This window comes from Leptodactylus fuscus, chromosome 9, assembly GCF_031893055.1.
Source record: "Leptodactylus fuscus isolate aLepFus1 chromosome 9, aLepFus1.hap2, whole genome shotgun sequence".
Classification (NCBI taxonomy): domain Eukaryota; kingdom Metazoa; phylum Chordata; class Amphibia; order Anura; family Leptodactylidae; genus Leptodactylus; species Leptodactylus fuscus.
In genome coordinates this window covers 48920114-48942320 of record NC_134273.1, presented here as the reverse complement: position 1 = coordinate 48942320, position 22207 = coordinate 48920114, and the positions used below count along the sequence as shown (strand labels likewise).

Genomic DNA, 22207 nt, shown 5'->3' with positions numbered 1-22207 from the left:
CTTGTAGAGCCGTCTCTCTGCTGGCCTCTAAAGTTAATGGGGAATTCCCATGACACTTGTTCACTAACCTGCAGGCTGTTGTGCGCTCTTCACTTCCTGCTTCTCTCGGCACATAGGTGGGCGGGGTTTCACTTGCACAGGATTGGTTGTAAATGAATTACCACAGTGTGAAGCTGATGTAGCAGAGCTGGATTTGAGTCAGCTTGCATTACATACAGAGGTAACGGACTCCCTATCTCAGCCCTTATCAGCCAAATTCAATTAAACCGACTGAAAAGAGCTCAGAAATCCCGGAGCTCTCACCTCCCCTATCTGTGTCATTTACGTAGCGGAGCTTCTCAAACAGCTCAGAGCTGCTCCCAGCCCCTCCCTCTCCCCCTGAGAGCAGGCAGCTACATCACTTGACAAATGAGCAGATAATCCCAAGCGCCATAGAAACGGAGTGTAAACAATGAAGTGAATAAATTAAGATAGCGGCCAAACAAAGCAGTTTTGATAAAGCAATGCATTTAGGAAAAGTCTTAAAGCCACATAAACTAGCAGTATAGATAGGATCCTTGGAATGGGACAACCCCTTTAACCCCAAGATCTCTCGACAGTTCCCCTTCCTGATTCACAAGAGTATGTAAAACAATTTAAAAAAAAAAAAAAAAAAAAAAAAAAAAAAAAAGACAGGACATCTGGTCTTAAACAGGCAGGAAGGAGAATTTCACAATCCCCTTTATATACACATATACAAATACATACACAAATAGGCTCCTTTCATCACACTGCCATTGCTCTACTCTGTGTAATGTATATGAATTTTATATGTAATTTATATTTTGTGTAGCATCGTGGCTCCTTTCTGACCTATTCAGAGAAAACATCTTTAAGAGGGGTGGTCCAGGACCTGAGTATAATTGATACTAATTACCTATCTACAGGATACGTCATCAGTATAAGGCCTGGTTCACATCTGCGTCGGTAATTCGTTTGGGGGAGTCCTCGAACGGACTACTGAATGAATTGGCAAGCGGTGTGCAGTGAAAAGTACACAAACCCCATAGACTATAATGGGGGCCTGTGTGCTTTCCGTACGGTCTCCACACGAGTCATGCGGACAGGAAAGTAGATCATGAACTACTTTACTGTCTGGATGTTCCATGTGGAGTCCGTGCGTAAAACATATGTACCCCATTTTAGGCTATGGGGTCTGTGTACTTTCACTGCACACCGTTTGCTAATGCGTTCAGTAGTCCGTTCAGGAGTCCCCCAAACGGATTACAGACGCAGACGTGAACTAGGCCTTAGATTATCTGATGTCCAACACGCAGACCGGGTGCCAATTGGCTGTTACAGCCGCCAGAAGATGTATACTAGTGCCGAAAGAAGACGCAAAGAGAGGCCGTTCCAGAAGAAGATGGAGGCTGTGCTGGAGAGTTCTCTCGCAGCATTGGAGACACCCCCAGTGCTGCAAGAGAACTCATTTGCATACAGACAAAAATCGGGATTTCTACCGAACGGCGGCCCGGAGAAGACATCTAAAGGTAGGAGAAGAATAGCCTTTAAGGCTATTCCGACTTGTAGGCCTCGGGCAGAGCAGACTGCGCTTGCTTGCGGCCACAAGAAAAACGGTCGCTTGTATAAGTGGCCATTTTTCTTGTGGCCGTGAGCATGCACAATCGACTCTGCCCGAGGCCTACAAGTTTCACAACCTGCGCCGGAAGAAGACGTGTAAAGAGGACGTTCCTGACGAAGATGGAGGCGTCGCAGTAGCGTTCTCTCGAAGCATTGGGGTTGCCCACAGTGCCGTTTGAGCGCTGGGGCCGCCCCCAGTGTTGCAAAAGAACTAATTTGCATACCGACGAAAACCGGGATTTCTACGGAACGGCGGCACGGAGAAGACATCTAAAGGTGGGAGAACTATAGCCTTTCTTAAGGCTATTCCTACATGTCAACCAGAAAAAAAAAAAAAAAAGTGTTTTAATGGTAGAATCCCTTTAACTTTTTTTCCATGCAGTGTACAGAAGAAGTAATATGTTATCTTTATTCTGTGGGTCAGTACGATTATGGAGATTTCACATTTATATTGTTTTTTTATGCATTAGCTCCTGATTACAGTCAAGGGTTCTCTGAAGTGCCAGCCATATTTTTACTATTGGCCGTTTTTCTAGTGATCTATGCAGAGCAGGGGCTGCAGCTCCCTGTGTCTATCATACATCTCAATGTGTACAGTTGATCTATACTATGATAGAAAAAGGGAGCTGCAGCCCCCGCTCTGCATAGAGCACTACTTAGAAGACGACGAAGGACCTTGTAGTGACGTCATCACAGGGACAAGCCAATCACAGAGCAGTAGTGACATCATCGCAGGTCCTGTGCCACTAGCAGAGAAAAGACAGCTGGAGGCAGTGAATCCAAAGCAGGAGGACGGACTTACATACAAGAACCAAGAGGGGAGGGCATGAACAGAGTATGATGTGAGGGGTGCACGGGAACGCCCATGGTGCACGGAGGGCTCATTTACATATACGTAAAAAGGTAATTCATTAAAACGGGGGTCTTTTAACAAACGATTAGCAGGACTTCAATAGCCTTTTTAAAGGCTTTATCTAAAATAGCAAAAATCCAGTGATAGAGCCCCTTTAAGCATTTCACGGGAATTAAAACAATATAAAAGGTGAAATTTAGACATTTCATTTTCTTTCACCAATACATTCATTTAGCCCTATTACCATATTCACAATTGGTTAAAAAAAAGAAAATGCATCTCACAGTTTGTTATGAAATTTCTCCTAAACACACACATATATCCCACATGTGGGTGTAAACTGATGTTTGGGCACAGGGCAGTGCATGGAAGGGAAGGAGTGACACTGGGTGTTTGAAAAGCAGATTTTGATGGAATTGTTTTTTCAGGTGCCATGTCTCATTTGCAGAGCCCCTAGAGTACCAATACAATGAAAAACCCTCAAAAGTGGCCCCATTTTGGAAAATACCCCCCTCAAAAAATTCATCAAGAGTGAGCATTTTGACCCCAAAACTATTTCACAGATTTTATCAACATTGGAGTGTGTAAATAAAAATTACCAAAACATCACTTTTTCCCCAGTTTCCATTTTCACAAGGGGTATAGAGAGCATTTTGGCACTACAGCTGTTTCACAGATTCTATTATCATCGGGACGTAAAAATGGAAAGTTACTCTTTATTTTTCCCAATAAGCCGGCCATTTAGCACCATATTTATAATTTTTACAAGGGTTGAAGAAGGGGGGGGGGGGGGGGGGGGAACACCCACACCACAGTTCTTTACACAATTTCTGCTGAACACAGAAATGCCCATTGTGTCGTTGTAATCTGTGGTCTGGGTACATGGTGAGGCTCAGAAATGCTATTGGGCTTTTGAAGGGCAGATTTTGCTAGAATAGTTTTCAGGTGCCATTTCACATTTGCATGTCCAAATCTTTTTATAAGGATGGCCAGATTTGGTGACATGAAAATGTGTGGGAACTGACCATTCAGCCTGACACGGCAGGGGATCCACATAGTGTAAACGCCACAGAGTTTTACAGTACCTGCAAAGTGGATGGAATTCTGGCTAATCCCATCCACACAATTCAGAAAAATATCCGCAGTGGACATGCTGAAATTTCAAAAACAGTTGCATTTTTGTAATTCACAGCAAGACAATTATACCCACGGAAACAATGAAATAAACTCAGTGACCAAAAGTCACGGGAAGGCGTGTCCCAGAGATGGTTGTGTCGTATTTGACGCTCAAACAGTGTAACGTGATGCGGCTTATGGCGCTAGTGTCACCAGGATATCCGAGCAGTGACTTAAATGAGTTAAGTGACTTTGAAGGTGGGATGATAATCGGTGCAAGATGCAAGGGGCATAACATTTTGGAGATTCCCTGGGAATCTGGGCTTGTGAGGTCAACAGTGTCTCGGGTGGACCTGCAATACTGCAGAGACAACGTTGACAGCCGCATAAACCGGCGTAACAGTTGACCACGAGTGTTCGATGAACGGACAACGTGTCACCTCCGCAGAGTCAAACGGGGCTCTCGGCAGTCTACTGTGGGTCAAATCGCCGCCAATTTTAATGTGGGGTGCCAGGACCCCATTTCCACCAGGACACCAGTACGCCAAGAACTGCACCGCATAGGCTTCAACAGTTGACGCCCAACCCACATCCCGTAGCAGACGCTGCAACAGAGAGCTCGAAGACTGGCATGGGCCCGCAACCATAGTCACTGGACCATGGAAGGGTGGCGGCATGTGGCATGGTCTCATGAAATACTGTTTCAGTTGTACAAAGTGAATGGGGGTATGAGAGTGTAGCGTATGCCCCATGAAGCCTTGGATCCTGCATGCCAACAGTGACATGTCCAGGCGGGAAGTGGCTGCATCATGGTCTGGGCCGTGTTCACGTGATCGCAATTGGCCCCATTGTAAGGGTGCAGGGACCAATGACCTGTGCTCGATACGTGCAACTTATGGCAGACCATCTGCATCCCTTTCTGGTGTTGGAGTTCCATGATGGGGATGCGGTGTACCAACAGGACAATTCAACATGTCATGGCTAGCTGGTGGCACGGGACTGGCTTAATGAACACACCAGTGACCTCATAACCGTCGATTGGTCTGCCCGCTCGCCCGACAACCCCATTGAGCATTTATGGGATGCTGTGGAAACCAGTGTCCACTCCATGGACCCAGCGCCAATGGCAAAGGACCAATTGCAGTGCAGACTACATGGATCAACATCCCTCCAGAACTCTTCCAACACCTCGTGGAGTCCATGCCTCCACATCTTGCTGCAGTTATCAAGGCTATTAACAGCGCGTCCGGTACCTTTTCATGACTTTTGGCCACTGAGTGTACCATATTGCTCTACAGGAAAAACAGAAACCGTGACACGGTTTTGCCACTTTATTTTCTTTCCGCAGTTCTTTTTGGCTACGTCTCACTATGTGGGCCTAAAACTTAACCAATCATGAGAACATTTTACATCCTCATAGATGTGCGGTATTACTTAACGCTAGAAAGCTGACAGCACATTGACGGCTTTCTACCGGTTTATAATACTGAACATCTATGAGAACATGAAAAAAACGCCCCAACATTAAAAGCACATGAACTATTTTAATTTTTATTTTATTTTATTTTTTTTTATTGCAAATTGCAGTTTCTCCACACAATATAATGGCTCCATCACTGGAACCCATGCATATAGTATGGGGGACCAGTGAAGAGGCCAATGTATGAAGGAGAATAGTGAAGGGACCACTGTATGGGCCAGACAGTGGCCCCTTCACTGGTCCCCCCTTAGCCGTATTCGGTCAGTACATACCTGTCTGTTCCCCGATTCCATTCTATCTACCTACTCCGGGCACACTGTTGTGACATCAAGTGTACACAGAGCAAGAAGAAGCGGGAAGTGCCAGGACAGAAAGGTGATTATTGGGACTTTGCTTGTGGAGTACAAGCTTTACGAGTAAAAGAACCAGGTCGGCAGCGCCACTTCCCCCTGGTTCTGCCAATCTGGTGTTAACAACTGGATTGGCAGAATCAGGGAGAGCCCGGCTGCATTCATTAACCACTCCCACCCTCCTCCTCCTCCCTCTCAAACCTTCAATATGACCTACGCACTGCACATGAGGCTACGATGACAATGTACGGCTCATGGGATCCCCTGGGGGATGAAGGTCACCAACAGGAGCGAAGTGTTATGGGACCTACACTACCTATTAGAAAAACAGTGATAGGGCCCCTTAAAATTTGGCATTTGGTCTGCAGTACAGACTTTGGATATGCCTATCCTAAAGTACTAGTGCAATGGAAATTGCTCAAAAGGGACCCAAATTTTAGAAAACACACCCTTCAAGAATTTCTCATCTTGGTGACACGTACTTGTTTCTTATTGGGTAAACATCACATACACAGCTTGCATCATGACGCGAGAGAGCGTAGCGATTCATATCAATGGCACCATTGATCATATCTTGTATCCTATAAAAGCTCCCCCTCCGGCTTCCACTCTGTAGCCCCTGAGGAAGCAGGGTGTGCAAAACACGTGTCGGGGCTCTGAGTGGTGAGCATCTTTGTTAGTATTAGGTTTGATATAATTTGTGTCGTTGTGTATTGTTCCATGACTTACTAATATCACAGGTATGAATTTATCAGGCCTTTTATGAGTTTTCATACATGTGTTGTGACACTGTTGTGACGTAGACATGGTAATGATTCCTTTTATTTAATAGTCACTGCCTTTTGGTGGTCGCAATTACATTTCTATATAGTATTGTATTTAGCCTGCCTATTTACTGGCTGCATAGATTTATTATATACCATACAGGATCATTGTATCGTTTGATCATGGAGAGTATATAATGACCATGAATTGCATGTTACAGCACATCTATAGTGTTTATCATGGATTTATGTTTATATTTTTCTGATGCTAGACTGTGACCACTCTACCAGTCGTTTTTATGTTTTTAAATAATTTTATTGTATGTTTTTTTTGTCTTGTTTTCTCTCTTATCAATAAGTCATGTAATAAAAATTATATTTTGAGATAATATTGATGTGCATTTTTGGTTATTTACCTTTGATTATACCAAATAGGACTATATGCAGATGAATAGGCTGACTTGCCCCCATCGCGGCAGGATCAACCAGTCCACAGTCACTGACCAGAACCACAGGCTGCAGAAAATATAAAAAGCCACCCCCCGATCTCGCTGCATAAGCAGTCAATGGGGGTCATTAGATTGTTGAACCCCTTGCACACCATGGTTATGTTTGATTGCGGCATCCAAGCGGTTATTCTTATGGTAGAGTTGGAAGGGACCTCAAGGGCCATCGGGTCCAACCCCCTGCGAGTGCAGCTTTTCCTAAATCATTCCAGCTATATGTTTATCCAGATTCCGCTTGAAGATTTCCATTGATGGAGCGCCCACCACCTCCCGTAGCAGCCTATTCCACTCTCTCACTACCCTCACTGTCAGAAAGTTTTTCCTAATGTCTAATCTGTATCTCTTTCCCTTTAGTTTCATCCCATTGCTTCTTGTACTTTCTTGTGCTAAAGAGAATAGGGTAGATCCCTCTGCACTGTGACTACCTTTCAGATATTTGTAGACTGCTATTAAATCTCCCCTCAGCCTTCTCTTCTGCAAACTAAACAATACCAGTTCTTTTAACCGCTCCTCATAGGACATGGTTTGCAGACCTTCCACCATTTTGGTTGCTCTTCTCTGGACTTGCTCCAATATATTGATGTCTTTCTTGAATTGAGGAGCCCAGAACTGTACACAGTATTCCAGGTGTGGTCTGACCAGGGAAGAGTACAGCGGAATAATGACCTCTCTTGATCTAGATTCAATGCTTGTGTTAATCCTTCCCGAATATTATTAGCCTTTTTTGCAGCAGCATCGCACTGTTGGCTCAGTCCGGGGTTTATGGAGTAGGGTGTTAGCTCTCATTTACAGCTAACACCCGTTTCTGATGCCGCCCACTCAGAAAATGAGCCAGTGGCAAGCCACGGGCATTATAGTAAGACCCTGGAGACCAGGACTATTGTGTACTATTACGTCCTTCGTCGTTAAGAGATTAAAGAGGAAAAAAAATAAATCGCTTGGTCTTCAACATGTAAAACACATGCAGTACTATTGGGTTCAGAACTAGTGAAGAAAAGTTATTATTTACCTTGTTTGTATCTGAAAATTAGCCATATACTCTAACTGTATACTGATGAATGTATAATCGGAGTTACAATAATGTAGCTTTTACCTGTGTACCATGTGAGGATTGTTGTGTTATAAAATTAAATACATACAAATCTCACCTTGAAAACTTGTAGTGGCTGCATTTTGGTAGATGAGTGGCTGCTGTATAATTCGAGTCTGGGGTGCTGTACTAAATGTTGGGGTCAGCATTACTGTCTGCTGCTGCAGCTGATGCTGTGGAGGAGACTGTATCACAGGGCGAGGCTGAAGAACCGGCGTGGTGCGCTGAGGAGTGTTCTGGACTGAACTTTTAACAGACACTACTGCCTGAGGCGTTTGAGGCTGTGGAGTTGGGGTCTGGTAATGCAGAGGCTGGACCTGGCTATACGTCTTGCACAAACCGGTGTCCATCCCAGTGTTTCCTTGGTAGCTGGAGCATAACTGATCTTCAAAAAGGTCAGGAAATTCTCCAACCTGATTACTGACAAACTGGAGCATTTCTGTAAGGAAGAGAAAAGGAATTATACACAGAAATTATTACAGATAGGTTAGAATGGTTACTTGTTATGGAATCATGTGAAAGGAACAAAGAGGTGACCAGCTAAAACTTAGTGTTTAAAGAGGACCTTTCAAGTCCTCGGGCACATGCAGTTTTATACATCGCTATAAAGCTAACAGTGCAGTGAATTCAGCGCACTGTCAGCTTTTCTGTTATGTGCCCCAAACCCTCTCCTGACTATACTCGTCCATAGACTAGTACTGGGGGGTGCACATTCCTCACAGCATAGCGTCATGGCTGGGCAGTAAAGAGCGCCCTCTCAGACAATACAGGACTACTGACAGTACTGTCAGGAGGGGTGTTCCTCACAGCCCAACTAGACTGTCAGAAACACCTTTCTGACAATGAAGAGCTATCGGTAACTGCACCGATATCTATTTCCCCCAGGGCACATAACGGGAGAGATGACAGTGCACTGAACAGCTTTCTAGCCACATATAAAACCGCATGTGCCAGAGGACATGAAAGGTCCTCTTAAATCTAAGAATCCCTAAAAACTGGGTAGATAAAACTCATGATGAATCAGATGTGAATGTTGCTCATTGTAACTTTTCCTTGACTATGAAGGGGGCAGTTAAATAGCTGTATTGAGCTACACAAGAGCATTGCAGCAGTGTTTGATATTCAGCACTTTTGAATATGAACTCTGATATCCATGCAAAAAAAAAAAAAAAGTACCAAAAAACCATATCAGAAAAACAAAGTGGTAATAGCTAGGTCACAAACACTGTACGGAGATTAACAATTGCCTACCGTGGAAATAAATAATTTTTCATTAGTGTTCTCTAGAGCTACAGTCAATCTACTTGCACTAAAACACATCACTAGGGAGGACCAACTGTATGACAGGTATCAGGGTCTAAGGTTTTGTTAAGTCCCAGAGGGGTTAAGGTGTTAATTTTGTATATCCAGTATATCTCCTTTTTGCTCAGACTCTCAAAACGATTCGGTTGGTTCTCAGGTATATGATTGATCGGAGTTACTGAAAAATCTTTAAAATTACACATGTGGTGTTGTGCCCCATGGAATGACACACTATGTTTTGCAAAACCATTATTAACATTAGAGCGTTGTTTATTAGTGCGTTCGCGTAACGTCATTATAGTACGCCCGATATACTGTAGCCCACAGGTACATTCTAACAGATATATGACACTAGCTTTTACCCACGACTTCGTCTGCGGTGATTTGAGAATTTGGTGGACACAGATGTGTGAAACTGTAAAAGTGCTTTAAAAAGTTTGGTGGGATAGCAAATGTGATATGTTATATTGTATATGTAGTAATACAGACAATTTGTTGTTATTTTCAGAGGAGGTTTAATTTTTTACTTTCAGCTGGTTTTTTATGCTCTCCGCTGCAAAACCTTTTTTTTTTTTTTAAATCTGATGCAGAGTCGGACATGCAGTACTCGGTGTCTGATTTAAAAAAAAAAAAAAACGGTTTTGCGGCGGAGAGCATAAAACACTCACCGCCGTTCATGGCCGGACCCAGTCTGACAGGAAGATGGAAACCTAATATGGAGTGGCGAACGGTAGTGTGAACCCAGCGTCAGCCGCGCTTAGGGGCGAACTGTGTGACAACAGAAGATGGAACCGCATGAACGGAGAGCAGGAGAGCAGACGGTGGTGTGAACTGAGTGTACGGGAGCTTTGACACGGAGTGAACGCGTGTGTATTTGTGTAAAATACACGTGTAAAAATAAGACTCCTATTGACTTCAATGACATTTTACAGGCATGCAAAAAATATCATTGAAGTGAATGGGAGTCTTATTTTGATACGTGTATTTTGGCAAAATACACGCGCGTTTACGCCGAGTGAAGGCTAAGGGGTTTTTTTGCAACCACAATATGGCAGGGCCAGATTAACGGTAGATATAGCATTCTGGGGAATGTGTATTGGTTAGATGAGCTTTTATTGAAATGATAGTCCAAAGTGTGAACGAAAATGGTGATTTGTTACGTGTGAGTTTGACGTTGAGGGAGTAGGGCAAATATTTTATTAGTAGACGGGGCATTTTTTGGGCGGAATGGTAACTAATATGTATATGCATCACAGTAGTTTGGAGTTTTATATGTGTTGTTGATTTTTTGCTTTAACTGGGGTTTTTTTAAACTTTTTTCTTCGTTCCACTGAGGGGTGTGAACCTGCAGTCATTTGATTGCAAGCCTCCATAGACAGCAATCCAAGTGTATTGCCGTCTATGAGAGTTTGTGTGCCTTACTATCTGCACTGTCCATAGCCCAGCTGCGATAGTAGTATTGTAAACACAGGCGTGGGAGCATTGAGTATGGAACAGGTCGGCTCCTGCGAGGTCAGCAGGCAGGAGCCGGTCTGCAACGTTGAAGGCAAGGGGAAGGGGTGTTTGAGGGGGAGGGTGGTCAAGTGTTAATGCCTGCAATCCCAGTCCATTTTGATTGCAGGCAGGAGCAACGGGCCTCCGTGTGTAGTGGAAAGCTATATGTAAATGTGAGTGAGTAGAGTGAGGGCTACAGTAAGGAGTGTGCAGGCAGGTTGTGGCAGGAAATGCGAGGCAGTGTGTGTGAGTCTATAGCTGGGGCTAGGAGTCCTGCTTTTGTGAGTCTCCTGCTAGGAAGCCATGTTGTTTAGTGGCACCAAAAGTAGCCTATGTTTCAATCCCCAGGGAAAACTATGTTTGTGGAAAATTAGCGTGATTGAGGAACAAACATCCAAACTCACAAACATCCAAACACACAATAATATTAGTAGGATAAATAGAAGAGCAATTCATATGATGTTTAATTTGAAATTGTTCATCCATAACATTGCTAGTGAAAGAAGTGGTACGATTTTTAATTGATTTGCAACACTTGCACTTTTGGTGACCGCATTTATAGCTCCCTACAATAGGTTTAATTAACCTTTTTCCAGTATTTTCTTTGATTGGCCATAGCCTGCTAGGGGCTAATATATTTTTAAGAGTTTGGGCCCTTCTAAAAGGTAAGCTTAAGTTTGGGTGGCACAATTTTACTTAACACTGGGTCGTTCTGGACGACCGACCAATGTTTTGTAAGGATGTTTCTGATTGTCTTATGAGATGAACTAAACGCCGTTATAAAGTTAAACTGGTAAGAGTCATTATTTTCTTTTTGACTAGGTATAAAAGATTCACTCTGAGTCAGTCAGCCTGCTCTACTGCATGCAGATTTAACTAGACCTTTGGGGTAATGTTTCATACGAAATCTCTCGGCCAACAACTTACTTTGTCTATTATAGGGTTGGGGGGATATTGTCACTCCATAGGGAGAGGCCACCATTTAGGTGTGTGGAGTCTTATTAAGCCATGAGCGCTCCACTGTGCAAAGGAACATGGGAAGAATATGCAAATCTGACTTCCATGATGTAATTAGGAAGACAGAGCCTTAGTCAAGCAATCCAATAGAGGGCGCTCCCTTTAACATCATGCTGACCTTCTCAGAGGCCTTTGTTTGCAATGATGTTGGGATTTTACCAGGTACTCTTTCAGCCAAGGACAGCTGTTTCAATGTTATTGCATCTCGTCAGCTTGGCGCAGAGAGGATTCACCTGGCAGAGGTGAGAGGCTTAGACAGGTTTGGGGGGAAATTGTCACTCCATAGGGAGCGCCCTCTATTAGATTCTTCTCGCTTCTCGGCCTTTTGGCTAAGATCAAGTGTAGTATCTGTTCTTACGGAAGCAGTCAGTAATCAAAACTGCCGGAGGGCTAGGATCGGGACCCAATGGCAGGAGTACACAGAACGCTGTGGAAGTAGGAATGGAGAACCACTTAGGACATGTTGCTGGGAGAAGTAGCTAGTAGTCGGTTCCGCCAGTGGTGTTTGGTGTCCGCCATTGCAGGGGACCGGTGAAGACTATGGATGCTGGCAACGTAACCACCAGGAGATTGGCAGCCTCCTAGGTATCTTGGCTGGGCGTCGAGGATGTGCTCGAAGGCCTCTAGTGTCGTGCCCTGGGGGTTTGAGTGGCCCCCGGGGTGCCTTAAGTCACTGGGGGTGGGAACCTCACTGACTTTGGCACATTGCGTGGCACTATTTTCACCTTTGGAGCACGACTCCCTTTTGCCTGGCGGGGAAATTTTTTTATAGAACCGGTGGTAGATCAGGCCTTGAATGGCACTCTATCACTTGTTAGTCTTTTTTCACTGTTTTTGTTCACTCTGTCACTCTTTTTGTGTGCGACGATGGGATGCTGTACCCTTTTGGGACGCTCCCGACGGTCTGTTGGAGGTGAGGTCTGTAATGGGCCTCCCTCCTGTCCTTTGTGACCTACCTCGGCTTCGGCTGGGGTGCGCGCTGGATCTGAGTCCAGGAGTATCCCAGGTGGTGGCAGCCCAGGGAGAAAGTGGACGACTGGTCGTTTCTGAGTAACCTAGGAGGTGGTAGCCCAAGGGGAAAGGAATGTTCTGGACTTCCTTTCTCGGCAGCCTCTAATTACTCTACGCCACTTGGAGCCTTTTGGCCCAATGGCGGTGAGTTAGTCTTCCCTTTTGGGATAGAGTACCTATGCAGACAAGCATCCTGGGCACGTTTTTTTTTAGTGGCACTCCCACTTTTTTTCATGCACTTGGTGTGAAGATGGCACAGTTTAGAGGCCTTTGAGAGAAATTAAAAAAAAAAAAAAAAGCTGTCCTTGGCTGAGAGACTACCTGGTACAATCCCAACATCATTGCAAACAAAGGCCTCTGAGAAGGTCGGCATGATGTTAAAGGGAGCGCCCTCTATTGGATTGCATGACTGAGGTTCTGTCTTCCTAATTACATTATGGAAGTCAGATTTGCATGTTCTTCCCATTTGTCTATTATAGTCTTGGTCTTCAGTACAGTTCTTCCTAATTCGTCTGAATTGGCTGTATGGAACGTTAATTTTCCACTGGGTATGGTGGAGACTTCTATAATCCAAAAAACTGTTACAGTCAACGTTTTTAAAATGGGTACTTGTGATGACCCGATCACCCTTGGATGTCAAGGCTGGATCCAAAAAAATCAATCTGACCTTTAGCAGAACTCCCAGTCAGCTCTATTCCCATTAAATTGCATGCCCACATATGCAAATTTGTTCATGGGTGTGTTTGAACAGACTTTTATTCTGAGTAACCATCCATTGCGAAGCCAAATTATATATTTTAAGCGTTATATCGACGATCTTATATTTATCTGGGATGGTGATGATTTAACATTCAATACTTTCAAAGAATACTTGAATAACAAGTATAACAAGAATAACATTAATATGGACAGAAACATAACTTTAAACCGAAAGAAACATTAGCATGCGCTCATCACAATTCCTGATATGACAGCTGCGTTAAGCATAAGCAGAGTGCAGGGTACAACGCAGACCAGGCCCGAGCATCAGGAACAGGTGTTACAATGGCTAGCGGATAATGCTTCCAGCTGCTTTTCCACCAGCCAGTCAGTCACTACCTCAAGTCGTGTTCATACCCAAGAGTCTGCCCCTCCTTTCTCCCAAACTGCCCAATCTTCCCAGCAGAGTCATCCCACCCTTGTCCCCTCCCAGGATCTACTTTTACTGTCTCTCCCTCTGTTGAGCCACTTCCCGAATCCCAGGAGCTACCAGACGACTTTGTGTGTCCTGATGCCCAAGTACTGGAGCATCCCCCATTTCCTGCCAATTTTTTTGTTTGTGGACCCGCAGCCACTTCTACCTCACAATTTTATGAGGAAAATGAAAAGTTAACTGAAAATGTCAACCAAGCATGCAAATAAAGTGACAAGTACCTATGGACGAGTACCGTCAGGAGTGGGGGCGTTCCTCACCGCACACTGTCATCATTAGGTGGTGAGGAACGCCCCCTCTCACAGTACAGCGCAATAGACGCTACCGTGAGGAGGGGCGTTCCTGACAGACTGTCAGAAACGCCCTTCTGACACTAAAGAGCTACGGCAATGGCACTGATAGCTCTTTAGTGGGGGCACAGAAAAGGAAAGCTGATAGTGCGCTGAATTCAGCTTTATAGCGGTGTATTACACCGCATGTGCCTGTGAGGGGTTGAATACAATTATGTATTTTTATATAAGCCATTTTGCTCTATATCCTCCATTTTATAACATGTTCTACACGTAGCATGTTAGGCCTCGAGACAGGCAATTCAGCATTTCCTTATCTTGTTTACTGAAAGAAGAAACTTAATCCTACAGTAGACAAAAAGTGTACATAGACTTAAAGCCAGTTTCAACTGTTTGTTTCATGTATCCCCCACTGACCATAAATATGTGAGACGTGTAATAAACATTGGAACACTTTTGAATACGGCATCTGAGAAGGTGTCTGTGTCTGTCTGTGTTCTCCGAGCGCGCACCCATCTTTCCCAAATTCGGAAACTGACAACATCTACCCTGGGGTATTCCCCCAACATGCCCAAGGTCGTGAAAGGTCCACTGTAAAGGGATCCTGTCTTTCAAACACATTTTTTTCTCAGTAACACGTAGGACTAACCTTAAGAAAGGTTATTCTTCTCCTACCTTTCGTTATCTCCTCCGCGCTGCCGTTCCGTAGGAATCCTGGTTTTTGTCGGTATGCAAATGAGTTCTGTTGTAGCACTGGGGGCGTCCCCAATGCTGCGAGAAATCTCTCTCCAGCGCCGCCTCCATCTTCTTCAGCAACGTCCTCTTCACTCGTCTTATTCCGGTGCAGGTTTCAGACTTCTAGGCCTTGGGTCTCGGGCAGAGCAGACTGTGCATGCCTACAGAACACAAGAAAATGGCCACTTACACAGTATGTAAGCAGCCATTTTCTCGTGGCCTATAGGCATGCGCAGTCTGCTCTGCCCGAGGCCTAGAAGTCTGAAACCTGCGCCGTAAGAAGAGACTATTGCTGACGATGATGGAGGCGGCACTGGAGAGCGTTCTCTCGCAGCATTGGTGCTGTTTGAGCACTGAGGCCCTCACCCAGTGCTGCAAGAGAACTCATTTGCATACCGACAAAAACCGGGATTCCTACGGAACGGCGGCACGGAGAAGACAATGAAAGGTAGGAGAAGAATAGCCTTTCTTAAGGCTATTATTCCGATGTGTTACTCAGAAAAAATTGTGTTTGAAAGATAGGATCCCTTTAAGAGAATAACTTACTATGACTGCAGTCAAAGCTCCACAACTGCACTAAATCTAAAGCTAGAGGTAAAAAAAAACTAAGATAAAACAACATGCATTCACAGGGGTCATAAGACGATAGCAGATGACAAACATTTATTTCATGCAAGTCCTGACTGCACAATTAATTACATTAAAGAAGAAAAGCACCAACAAATTCTATATCCAATACTCATACTATATGAGACTGAAAGCACTTGGGAATCAATAGTTTTCTACTTCAGCAGCAGGACTATGACATTATTATACAGTGTGATCTACTATGACGTCGCTATGCTGTGTAAGGGCTCGTTCTCCGTTCTGCAGATTTCTGTTTCCTGCACAAAACAGAGGCACGAGACGGAAACCTGCAGGATTCTCTCTCACCCATTTATTTTGAATGTGTTTGAAAGATGTCCGGCCGTGAGTGGCAGTGAGCGTTTTATGCTCTCCGTCGCAAAACTGTTTTTTTTCAAACCGAACACAGAGTCGGACATGCAGTACTCTGTGTCCGATTAAAAAAAAAAAAAAAACGGTTTCGCAGCGGAGAGCATAAAACGCTCACCGCCGCTCACGGCCGGACCCAGTCTGACAGCTTTCCGTCTTCTGCATGCAGAAAACGGAAAGGTGAGAACGGACTGCCGAACGCTAGGGTGAACCTAGCGTAACCGTTCAGGCTCTCAAGCACTGGTCACCATCAGTCATCAAATGACTCCACCATATAGATCCTGGTACCACAAGCCTACAGTGAGTGACATTGGTGTCACACCCAGCTCGTGGTCCACTCCCCTGACACACCACAATAACTTTTTAGATTGTAAGAGGATTGTAAAAAGTGTACTTTAACGTACAGTAAAACGTATCCACCAAGCTTTCATAACAGGACACCATTACATACGAGCGAGCCAGTTACCGCTCCGACCTTACAAACGTCAGCTAGTGTCTCACCATCAATGTCTCCAAGGGTGAGTTCATCCCCAAGTTCCGTCAACGTCTCCATGTTTTCCATACTCATTTCGCAAGTTTCCATATAGCAGGTAGTAAGTCGATTTACTTGCACTCCCACTGGGGAGGTCGCGCCTTCTCGGTGCTTCTGTCACTTTCTGCCTAACTCAACAACCTGTCATAGACGAAACTGACGCCATGTTCCTGCTTTACCTCCCTCCTATTGAGATGACGTTAGCAAGTAGCGTGCCTAGCCTCGTTGTGAACATAGGGAGCAAGGACTATGTCCACAGTAACGAGAACGAGGCTTGGCCTCTTTTCCCTCCCCTCTATTCTAAGAAAGCCGCCACTGGCCGCCCTTGCGTGGGGAGGCCCCGCCCACTCCTCTTGTAATAGCGCGTGCTGGTTGTTTTGTTGTCAATGAGACCAGGACCTACTAGCCAATGACAACGCTTGGCATTTGTGGGGTGATTCTACGTCACCGATCAGGGGATGTAGATTTGCATATGAGGCTGACTCCTTCACAGAGCTCTTAATTGTGTCTCCCGTCTCTCTCTAGACTAGAGTGAGCTGTGATCACATAGTTAACCTGTTATGTGCCGCTCCAGTAGATGGAAGCCTAGAAATAGTGCCGCAATCACATCCTAAAACGTGCAGAGCTGCTCATGAAGGTCTCGTATATGTGCACTGGGGCAGAACAATTAATACTGAGTTTTTATACGATCAAACATGGCACCATTTTATTTCAGATAAATTCATATGGAGGCTGAAACATCTTTGTAAAATATGAGGCATGTACGTACACGCATATTGACAATATGTGTAAAGCCCTGCAAAATAGATAATATACAGACTGGACCCATATACAGTATATGGACATTTTGTAACCTACAGGAGATTTTATGACATCCTATTCTGAACCTAGGCATTAAAGAGGACCTTTCACCTCCTGGGGCACATGCGGTTTTATATACCGCTAGAAAGCCGACAGTGCACTGAATTCGGGCTTTCCCGTTCTGTGCCCCCGATGAAGAGCTCTTCACTGTCAGAAGGGTGTTTCTGACAGTCGTTCAGAAATGCCCTTCCTCACAGTAGCACCTATTGCACTGTACTGTGAGAGTGGGCGTTAAGTACAGTACAGTGCAATACAGTGAGGAAGGGCGTTCCTGACTGACTGTCAGAAACACCCTTCTGACAGTGAAATGCTACAGTACTGGCACCGATAGCTCTTCACCGGGGGCACAGAACGTGAAAGCTGATGCAATAAAATTCAGCACACTTTCAGCTTTCTAGCAGTGTATTACACTGCATGTGCCCCAGGAGGTGAAAGGTGAGGTCCTCTTTAAAGGGGTTGGCCACTTTCAGACCAACATTGACAAACAAATGTACATTAAAAAGATATACAATTTTCCAATATACATTCTATATCAATTCCTCACAGTTTTCTAGATCTCTGCTTGCTGTCATTCATTCCATTACTTCTAGTCTAGAAGATAAAACTCTGACCATGGTCATGTGATGAGCATACAGGTGTACAGCTGATTACCAGGCAGCTTTGTGATTATTGTGCTGTGACTGTAACGAGCGGCATCTGTGTGCTCATCACATGACCATGGACCGTAAATCACATGACCATGGTCAGAGTTTTATCCACTAGAAGGAACAGAATGAATGACAGCAAGAAGAGATCTAGAAAACCGTAAGGAATTGATACAGAAAGTATATTGGAAAATGGTATATCTTTTTATTGTACATTTGTTTGTCAATATTGGTCTGAAAATGGCCAACTCCTTTAAAGAGGATCTGTCATCAAGTTCAAAATCCTAAATTGCATCCATCATTCTCCCTTTGTTCTCACGATTTGGTGTTATTATTTTTGAAATATGTAAATTAGCTCTGAGTCATCAGGTGGGTAGTAACCTTTTTTTTTTTTTTGAGGAGAAGAAAATCAGTGCCCATTTGGCGGATAAGCGCCTATTGCACATAGCTTACCAAGGACCATATGTTTTAAATGGGTGGATAAATGACCAGGGGCACAGAAACAGTCAAATGATTTTGTTGTAGGTAAAACAACTTCTCTTCATCTGTGAAGTCTTTCTACAAGATTTTGGAGTGTCTGTGGGAATTTTGGCCCATTCATCCAGAAGAGAGTTTGTGAGGTCAGACACTGATATTGGATTAGAGCAGGGGTCCTCAAACTTCTGCCCACCAAGGATATTTTTCCGGCCTGCCGCTTGTGGCCCACACACCTTCGCTCAGATCCGCTCATACCGGATTCCCCTTTAGAGAGTGATCGCTGTTTTCAGTTGTATGTACAAAAGCACATATGGAACAATTGTAGAAAAATTGGAAGGGCACTCACCCACATCAAGGCTCATCTTCATAAAAGACTTCTTTTATTAAGGTAGCATGTCTTTAAAAACAATTTGTGCACGGAGGGAAAACAGCATAAGGGTGCATTCACACTGAGTAAACGCTAGCTTATTTTGTAGAGTAAAATTACACTTGTAAATTTTGCTATCCCATTGACTTCAATGATATTTTTTTACAAGTGTAAAAATACGCCTGTAAAAAATACGCCTGTAAAAAATACGCCTGTAAAAATACGCCTGTAAAATGTCATTGAAGTCAATGGGATAGCAAAATTTACAAGTGTAATTTTACTCTACAAAATAAGCTAGCGTTTACTCAGTGTGAATGCACCCTAAGTAGGCAAGTAGCCTACTTGCCTACTTATGCTGTTTTCCCTCCGTGCACAAATTGTTTTTAAAGACATGCTACCTTAATAAAAGAAGTCTTTTATGAAGATGAGCCTTGATGTGGGTGAGTACCCTTCCAATTTTTCTACAATTGTTCCATTTTCATATTGCTTTTTCTGGTTGTCGAGCACCCCCACGGCTCCTAACATAAAAGGTTATAATCCTCAAATCTACCTCCAGTCTATTTGGACTCTTATTTGCATCCCAGCAGTGCCATCCTATACATCTTTGTTTTCGGTTTTCTACAAAAGCACATATGCAACACTCAGGAAGGCCAGGGCTGGTATCACGGTAATATATCCGATGTGGCCGGCTTTCAGGGGGTCCCTGGGTCCCAAATGTGCACAAAATCTCCCTTTTTGATGTCCCTGTTTACCCGCCCCCACTCTGATATCTGACAGTGACAACAGACAACCAGGCTTCGGGGGTAATCGTTGCTCTTTTTACTAGCAGGACAAAGTAATACAGATGTACATATGGGGGAATTCTTCACATACAATACAGCAATCTTTGTAGGCAGTGTCCAATTAAGCAGGTGATGGAGCAGGAATGTTTTGGATAGATTAATTAATAGTTGCTTGAGTAGTAAACTTGTATATACTTGTAAAGATGGCCTGTATCCAGGGGGTTAGCCCTCAACAACTGGGTACACGTATGTAGAAGAGAAAATACAATTTTTCTTAGCAGCGGGAGATTCTCGATTTCTGCCAGACTAGCTATGGGCTTCTTAAATATAGATTTGTCCCAAAGACTTACTTGGATAGAGAGATACGTGTAGACATCCCAGATGTATGAATAAAACAGATCCGTAAGCTTAGTGCTTGTAAAATTTGAGCTTCAGAGGAAAACACTCTCTGAGAAAGAGCTCGAGTACAGAGGGAGAGACATCTTTGCTTGCAGGGCTGTGGGAGCTGGCGGCCATTTCTCCATGTGCTCAGTCTGCTAGCTGTGACTACACAAAAGCCCAAAAAACAAAGCTCCCTACCCCCCTCGAGGGGGTTCTAACTCGACCCCTCCTCCAGGCCAAATCAAGGGAGCTTGATTGATCCTGGAGGCCACCTGATTATAATGGACATACCCTCACACTGACAACTCAAATTACAATGGCAAAGTATAGGCAGGTGTAGTTCACAAAAACATCCACAAGATGGCGCATGCTCTGGAAAAATAGAAATGAAAGAATGAAGGGGGAGGAATCGCTTTACCTTATATGAAAATGTCCATACTATCTCGGTCTGCAAGGACTGTTAGAGGGAATTGGACTAGCAGTACCGGGACATTACACATACAACTGAAAGCTGTCAGTATAGGCCGCAATCCACGCGACCTCTGCTCCGACGCAGGCGCAATGACATAAGAAAGAGGACGGCTATTCATGGGTAAGTATAATACTGTGTGTGGGGGGGATGGGGGGAAATGGTGTACTGAGAAGCATATAATACTGGGGAGGATTTGTACTGAGGAGCATATAATACAGCGTGGGGGATATACTGAGGAGCATATAATACAGTGTAGTGGGGACAAACTGAGGAGCATATAATACTGTGGGGGTGGCGTGCTGAGGAGCATATGATAAGGTCATAGTCACGTTTATGACTAATTAACCTCTGCTGGTAGTTGTTTATGACTAACTTCTTCTGCGGGTTGTTGGCGTCGATGATCTGCCTATATTCAGCAAATTGCTGCCGTTGATGGCATTTCAGCAGCTCTCAAGCTGTCCTGCTGCTGACCTTGTTCCTCACACCGTGCCTATGATTGTTCCGGCATCTCGGCAGCTCACTGGGACGCCATATAATGAGCATGTTCTTGGTGTTGATGATCCGCATGCTCCGGCATTTTGGCAGCTCTCAAGCTGGCCTGCCGCTGAACTTGTTTCTTGCACTGTGCCTGTGTTCTGGCTTCTCGGCACCTTTCTGGAACACCATATAATGAGCTTGTTGTTGGCATTGATGATTCGCATGCTCCGGTGGTTTGATAGCTCTGAAGCTGGCCTGCCGCTGAATTCATTCCTTGAGCTGTACCCGTGATTGTTCCAGCATCTCAGCAGTTCGCTGGGACACCATATAATGAGTGTGTTGTTGGCATCCGTGATCCCCCTCAGCTCCGCTTGAGGAGAACTCTGTGACTTCTGGCTTCCTTTATAGCTCTCGTTGTTTGTGACAAATTAGATTTTCTTTTTCCAGGCATGTTGAAAATTGGCAAACTGCCAATTTGAATTAAAGGTGTTTGCCCATGTCAGTTTGTCAGCAGTGCCTGGAGCAGATCAGATAATATGTAAATGCATGTACACAAACCACTGAGGGTTATTGTAAGGATTGGAGTCAGGGGCAGGCAGTGCAAAGTGACACAGCTGGGAAAGCAACACTGTGCAACTAATGACAAAAGGGGTCGCAGACCCTGCAGCTATAACTCTGCTGTAATATCTGAAATGAGGCAGACCCATGCACTTCCTAATTGAAGTGCGCCTACCAAGGCTCCTGACACTTCTATCCGGCGGCTAGGATAAGGGGAGAGGAGGCCCTGAAAGTCCTAGGGACTGGAGTCATGGGGGTCACACCTAAACAGAAAGCACAGTGTAACTGCAATGCAAAACAAAAGACTAAAACAGCATGGAACCAGGGAGGACCACAAGTCCCAGCAAGACACAGAAGAGAAGGCGAGGTCAGACGAGCAAGAGGTCGAGCCAGGAGATATAATAAAGGTACCAAATCAAAAGACAAGGGGTAGTCAAAAATACAAGCCAGGCAGATTAACCAAGAGAACAGACCGAATATTAACAGACAGGGAATCAGACTGAGCAGGGGGACCAGGAACCACAAAGTGAATGGCTGGCAAGGATCCATGCCTGGGTGGGGTTTAAATAGCAGCAGAGAACACACCTGATGGCTAATGACATGGAGACTGAAGGTAAGGAAAAGATTAACCCTTAATGACCTAAGCACACCCAATAGAACTCCTAACACGTCTCCCAGGGAGACGCCGCGCAGCAAGGAGACCGCGGCGACTCCGTATCCTGACAGGACAGTACCCCCTTTGAGGAGGGGCCTCCGGACCCTCAAGAGGACCCCCTGGCTTAGTAGGGCAAGAACGGAAAAACTTCTCCACCAATCTAGGAGCGTGAAGGTCTCTGGCTGCCA

General features: G+C 44.6%; 1 protein-coding gene and 1 pseudogene across 2 annotated transcripts in view; one reads left to right on the top strand and one right to left on the bottom strand.

The window, feature by feature from the left end:
• Positions 1 to 16629, bottom strand: part of SREBF2 (sterol regulatory element binding transcription factor 2) — a 113912-nt gene extending 97283 nt beyond the window's left edge. For both annotated transcript variants that reach the window (XM_075286329.1, XM_075286330.1), the window contains exons 1-2: positions 16315 to 16629; positions 7838 to 8218 (exon numbers count right to left, since the gene is read on the bottom strand). In XM_075286329.1, coding sequence (XP_075142430.1) covers positions 7838 to 8218; positions 16315 to 16396 — 463 coding nt within the window. In that variant the 5' untranslated portion in view covers positions 16397 to 16629. The remainder of the gene's footprint in view (positions 1 to 7837; positions 8219 to 16314) is intronic.
• Positions 11902 to 12000, top strand: LOC142218965 (U2 spliceosomal RNA; annotated as a pseudogene).
• Positions 16630 to 22207: the final 5578 nt, after the last annotated feature.